The sequence below is a fragment of the Mastomys coucha genome, unplaced genomic scaffold, assembly GCF_008632895.1.
Source record: "Mastomys coucha isolate ucsf_1 unplaced genomic scaffold, UCSF_Mcou_1 pScaffold22, whole genome shotgun sequence".
Classification (NCBI taxonomy): Eukaryota; Metazoa; Chordata; class Mammalia; order Rodentia; family Muridae; genus Mastomys; species Mastomys coucha.
In genome coordinates this window covers 248,406,467-248,413,038 of record NW_022196905.1, presented here as the reverse complement: position 1 = coordinate 248,413,038, position 6,572 = coordinate 248,406,467, and the positions used below count along the sequence as shown (strand labels likewise).

General features: G+C 45.2%; 1 protein-coding gene across 5 annotated transcripts in view; it reads right to left on the bottom strand.

Annotated features, from left to right (window-relative positions):
* Positions 1–6,572, bottom strand: part of Hydin (HYDIN axonemal central pair apparatus protein) — a 421,354-nt gene that overhangs the window by 377,551 nt on the left and 37,231 nt on the right. The window contains exon 1 of one of the 5 annotated variants that reach the window (XM_031341422.1): positions 5,018–5,081. The exons of the other annotated variants lie outside the window; for them this stretch is intronic. Coding sequence (XP_031197282.1) covers positions 5,018–5,066 — 49 coding nt within the window. The 5' untranslated portion in view covers positions 5,067–5,081. Of the gene's footprint in view, positions 1–5,017; positions 5,082–6,572 lie in introns of those variants that run through there. 5 annotated transcript variants of the gene reach the window in all.

The window sequence follows — 6,572 nt, the reverse complement described above, 5'->3', positions numbered from 1 at the left end:
CTCTCTCTCTCTCTCTCTCTCTCTCTCTCTCTCTCTCTCTCTCTCTCTTTCTCTCTCTCTCTTTCTTCTACCTTGAATAAAGGAACCTTCAGTCTATCAGCCAGGCATTCCCTGTCTCATACCCAGCCATATGGAGTGTACCATGCCTGCCTTGATATAACCACAGATATGACTGCAGTGCATGATCCTTGGCTCCTGAGGGCATGGACCCAGGCAGGGATGTTTGAAACCCTTCCTACAGTGCTCCTTGCTATGATGTGAGAATAGTCCTGGAACCATTTCAGCCTTGCCTGGGTGAGGAGTACTTCCTATAATGAAGGCTATTGTGTCAGGTTGCTAAGAGATAAGGCTGTCATTGGTCCCAAACCTAAGTCTTGTTATGGTTGGTGCTAAAAAGCTAGCCTGGCAGTTGATACAAGTGTGGTGGACAAAATAAACCAAACATGGTCCAAACATGTGGCTGTGATTGGTCTGAACACCCCTCCTCTGGTTGTATTAGCTGAGGGCTTAGGTTCACCCTGAGAGTTGGTTGGAGACCTGGCCTTGTGCTGCCCGGCCCTGATGTCATAGCATCAGACCCTATCAAGGCTTTTCTCTCGTGGCCTCCTCTTAACCCATTTTCAGGAGTGTGGACTAAGCTGGGACCCAGAGAAAGGAGCAACAGAGAGGGAAAGCTGCTGGGCAAGGCCTGGCAGCTTGACAACTGACGAGGTCCCAACTGGCTTTTGCCTGTTTCCAAGCATAGAGCATTAGCAGATGTCCCTTGACAGCTGAACCATCAAAGCCCATGGGACCAAACACACCTGGAGACGTCAATAGTTGCCTTGGCCACAGACCCTCCTGGCAGACCACCCAGTGATCCCACCCAGCTGGCAATGGGTACTCACCCTGGAGAGATCCTGGCCACACCTGGTACCCAGTTCCTGAAAAACCCTGTGTACCCTGAGTGGCACTTGGCATCAGACTTCATCCTGGCTCCTGAATACACTCCAGCCAAGGCAGGTACCCTGAGTCATTTCAGCACCCACCACTGAGTTGTGGAAGTTTCCAGGAACCAGCATGAGAGAGCTTTCCCATGCTTAGTCATGGCTTCTATCTAGATAAAACAAAAGAATTCTGCTGGCTGGTTGGTAACCTATCTGCCAATCAGTGTCCCACTGGGACTTTTGACAAACATCAGTGGTGTGGATCACAGTTTGGTATGAAAAGATAAAGAAGCCAGAGAAGCCAGATCAATTTTGAAAAAGAACTAAAGCTACCGGATTCCAAAAGTCACTGTAAAATTATAAACATACAAAGTCTAGAAAAATATATAGTCTATGGACTGGAGAGATGACTCAGAGGTTAAGAGCACTGGTGCTCTTCCAGAGGTCCTGAGTTAATTCCCACATGGTGGCTCACAACCATCTGTAATAGGATCTGATGCCCTTTTCTGATATATCTGAAGACAGCTACAATGTACTAAATCTAAAAAATTATATATATATATATGTGTGTGTGTATGATTTATATATACATATATATTAAATACATAATATATATATAGTCTAGACAAATACTGAACCAAAATTCTATATATATATAACAATACATGAAATTATATTCCTACAACTCAATTAAAAAAGAAAGTAAATAAAATATGGGCCAATCATATGAAGCAAAGGAGGTCAGTGAACATCTTTATCAATGGTTTAAGCGTATGTTGTTCAGTGTCATGGATCTCAAAGAATGCCAGTTGAAACTAGAACAGGAGGGTGGATGAGATGGAGCAGCCAGGTAGAGCCATGGGAACCTGAGTGCCTGGGTTTAGTGCCCAGAAGCCAAGGTGGGAGAACAGATGTGACTCCTGAAAGCTCTTGTCTGGCCTCCACACACATGCTGTGGTATGCATGCATGTCACACTTGCAGGAATAGCTAAAAGTGACAAAATCATCAAGGGCCCCTGAGGCTGTAGAACAGGTGAACCTCAAACTCCACACCGGTGGAACTGCAAACAGTATGCTCACTTTAAGAGCCATGTGGCTAGAAACCTTGTAAAACTGACATATTTGCAGTGTAGCCCAGAAACCCTCCAATTGTCTACTAAAATATTAATAATATGCAGCGATACAGAGACCCATGGGTGACTTGAGTGTAGCAGACTCATTTAATCAAAACAGCACGATACTTGAAGCGAACCAAATGCCTATCCTCTGGTGGTATATCCAACCTATAGTACTAGGCAGTAAAGAGGAATAGCCCACTATGTCGGCTACATACAACGACACGACACAGGTGAGCCTCAGACACAATGCGCTAAATAAAGCAAGCCAAACAGAGGTTCTGCATACTCTATGATTCCATTATTTGGAGGGTACAGAGTCAGAAATCGGATCATTGTCACAAAGAGGGCCAACTAGACAAGATGCAAGAGAACTGTTTGAGCTACTAGAATAACTGTATATACTTACTGTGGTGGGTTGAGTTGTCACATGGACATTATCTTTTTGAAGCCAGCTTGTGGGATTGTACTGACAAAGGGGAGATGTTTTAAGAGTACAGGCTATGTGTCCATAAATCTGGTTTTAAAACCGTGTGACATAATTACTAGTGTTTTATAGGCCCACAAAGAACAGTTATCATTTATGGGTTATTTAGGTCAAACACAACTTCATGGGAAAAAAATAGCAAGAACAGTGTCCTAGTTTGGTTTCTGTGGCTGTGATAAAATATTATGACCAAAAGGAGCTTTGGTGGCACAGAAGATTTGTTTGGCCTACAGACTAAAGTCTGTCATCAAGGAATGCAGGGTAGGGGCTGAAAGGAGGAACCACAGAGAAAGCTGCCTACTGGCTTGCTCAGCTAGCTTTCTTTACAGCCAGGGTCTGCTTGACTATTAGGGCTAGCACTAGCCACAGGGAATTAGGCCCCTCCCACATCAATTAGCCATTAGGAAAATACCCCACAGGCCAATGTGATCAAGGCAATTCTTCAGCTGAGGTTCCCTCTTACCAGACAAATGAAGGTCTGTGTCAAATTGACAGCTGAAGCTATGATCAATATTCAGGGAGGGAATATTAATTTTATCTAAGTGCAACAAACAGTGAATTAGTATCCTAAATATGTACAATGGCCCCAATGCTCCAGTTTCTTTTCCGGTGCTTTGACAATACCATGACCAAAAGCAACTTACAAGAGGAGGATTTCATTTCAGTTTATAGTTTACGGCCCATCACTGAAAGAAGTCAGATGGGTAATTGAAGGGGAATCCCTACAGGAACACTGCTTGCTAGCTCATTGGCAGGCTTGTGCCTAGCTAGCTTTCTTATACAGCCCAGGACCCCCTGCCTAGGGAATGGTGCTGCCCAAAGTGGGCCCAAGATGATTCCCCATAGACATGCCTGCAGGCCAATCGTGAGACTCCCTTCTTAGGTAACTCTAGGCTGTGTCAAGTTGACAGCTAGAACTAAATGGATATCTAGAAATCAACACGAAAAGGGGGGGGGTCTGCATTTTAAAAGGCAGCCGATTCACATTAGAGCAGTTGTCAATAATGAACAGTCACAGACTGCTCGATCGGACTAGCAGTCAGGGAAACACAAATAAAGTGATCACCATTCTTTTCCCATCGGGATGAAAAAAGTTTTAAAGCACCAGCATTTCAAGCATTCATTAAAAAAAAAAAAAAAAAAAATTCAAGGCAAGGCACACAAACTGAGGCGATAAAGCTCACTATACTCACACTTAGAAAAGTCAGAAAACAAAACAGATAACTCAAAATAGTTGGATGGTTGTCTTTGCAGGCCGGTTAATGCGTGAACTTGGGCTCTAAAGCAAGATCAATGGTACTGACTGTGCTGGTGAAGCGGTTAGTACAGGGACAGCTGTGCAAACTGCAGAAATCACAGGAGTGTGTGAGTGCATGATGGTAAGAAGAGAACACCGCCCCCCCCCCCATCCCCAGCCAAGCAAGGTGTGATCCCCACAAGAGCAATGCTCTCCAGGAAGAAACTGGTGTGAACTTAGGATCCCAAAACACAGAAGAACAATGGCTCAGTGGGTGGGCCCACACAGTGAGGGATCCCATATACCCTCTAGTGATCTGTGAGGATGACTGGGGAAAGAGTGTAGTTCATTTTATAAAATGTCCTTAAAGACTCCCACATTTAAAGCTTTTTGGTGTTTCCGTGGCTGACTGGGTTATCCTGCATGAGTTTGGACTTTTTTTTTTTTTACTAGTTTTGAATTTGATCTAAATTAAGGTCTGAGTCCTAACACGGACACCCGTGAGGCCACTGTTTATGCTCATTTAAAATAGAGCTTGTGTTCTACAATCTTTCAGACAAGCTCCAGGTGGTACTAAACATAAAGTGGGACTCCAATTGCTTTAAGTAAAAATAAGACTAAAACACAATCGTCAGATTTACAAACTGGCGCTTGTAGTGTTTCGAAATGAAAACGAAACAACCCCACGTAGAGTCAGGAATCACGAAATTAAAGCGCACACAGAACCCAGGGCCCTGAGGACAGCACAGACCTACACCAGCGCTGGTCCCCAGCCCCAATCCTGAGGCACTGGAGCCCTAACTGAGCTCACACACGGAGAGGCACAGAGGCGGTTAACTGTTGCAGTCTCAGTTTCAGAGTCGCATAAGAAAAGCACGTTTGGGAATTTTTCCTTTATATAACTAACCACACATTTGATCTTCAGGTCATTTTGAGAACAGGGCAGTAACAGCTGAAGGAGGGGCACGGGACCTGCCTTTCATTTTCTTAGGGAGGAAAGACTGAAAGCGATTTGTTAGAAGCTGAAGTTAGAAGCGAGGCTACTCCCAATCCTGTGCTTCCAGGCGGGAATCCCAAGTACAGAAATCCAAGATCCCATAACTTCAGCGGGGTAAGTAAGGGCCATCTCGTCAGTCCCCAGAAGCTCACTCTTTCACCCCGAGACCATTGAGAGATCCAGGAACCTCTGTACACTCAAAATCCCAGGGCAACTCCACACCACGCTCCCTGCTGAAACTGGGTCTCAACTCACACTCTCTGCACTTTTTGCGCTCCACTTTTTGCTGCACTGCCGAGTCCATCTTGTTACCATCTGTTGCCAGAGCAACCGCAGTGTGGCTCACACTCTAGTAAGAGGAACGATGATTGGAGCAGGCGGGCGTCCCTAGCAACCGCCAAGCTCTGAAACAACAGATTTCCTTTATGGTTTCCTGCACCACAAGCTCCCCTCGCATCCCAACGCCTTCCTTAGCCAGACCTTTGCTGGGTCTTCAGAGCCACTTCACACATGATCTCCGCGAATACCTGCCTTTCGGTGATGCAAAAGGGATCCCCATTTCCACAGGAATGTTTAGCCTGTGGTACTTTGATCTCCTCCAGGGGTCCACAAATGTGCTGAAGGAGTTGGAAGCAACTCCTAGGATACTGGATGCCCGTAGCATCCCTAAAGAGTAACTTTTACCTGGATTGGCCCGTCTTCCTTTTCTGAGACAGAAAATAAAGTGGCATTCTTCCCAGAGTTCGTTTACATGTATTTAAATTAGCCCTTAAAACACCTCCCAAACACTTTTACTAGTGATCTTTCTTTACTCATTTGGTTAAAAAAAAAAAAAAATCATAGCTAATGAACAGTTATTATTGGCCAACTATTAGTCACCAAGGGAATATTCTAGGCACTAAAAGATTACAACTGCTAAGAGGTTTCACCAAGAGTTTACTTCCGGCATACACAAGGTCATAGATGGTGTTATGCATAATGTGGTCAACAGAGTTATGGGGGGTGAGGGTGGGTGGTGACCACTGGGCAGGATGGTCAGGGATGGCTTCTTTGAGAAGACAGCCCAGAAGCTGTATCGCGGGAAGATGAAAGTGACTGGCAGGCCAAGGAAAGAGCAGGACACAGCAGAAACAGGAAGTTAAGGGCAGAGCTGAGTTTGAGTTAGTCTAGAAAAGGAGAGGTCCTTAAGGCTGCAGCAGAGGGGCCGGGGAAGACTGTGATGAGATATAAGGAGATGGCTCTTTGCAGAACTGGCCCCTCCTCCTCCAGTACCCAGTGCTCCTGTCCCCTGTCACACCCTATCATGTCACCCAATTTATTTCCTTCACAGACCTTCGTTAGCTTCTTTTCGCCCTGTGGGCTCCATCAACACAGATTGCATTATTTCCATCCCTGCACTTAAAATAGTAACTGGTCCGAGACGAACACTGAATAAATACTTGGCTGCATGAAGTCCCACAGTGCAATACCAGGAACCAAGGGTGACTGTGGGGGTATGAAAGAGAGTAAGACAGAAGCACCTCTGTCTTCAGGGACTTTGGATGCCTGAGGAAGAAATGAATTACAAGCTGTCCTGGCAAACCAACTATTTGCAGAACTGGATCGTTTAGTTTCTGAGTGCTGTGCAAAGTCATTTCTGCAGTCCCCCTAAAGTTTCCTTTATTCTTTCTAGTGCATCTCAATTCAAGGTTGCAAGTGTAAAATACCAACTGTATACCAACCACTGATAAGGAGCCATCAAGACAGACATCAACTCTACCTGTGGAGCTTACACTCTGCGAACAGACATCAACTCTACCTGTGGAGCTTA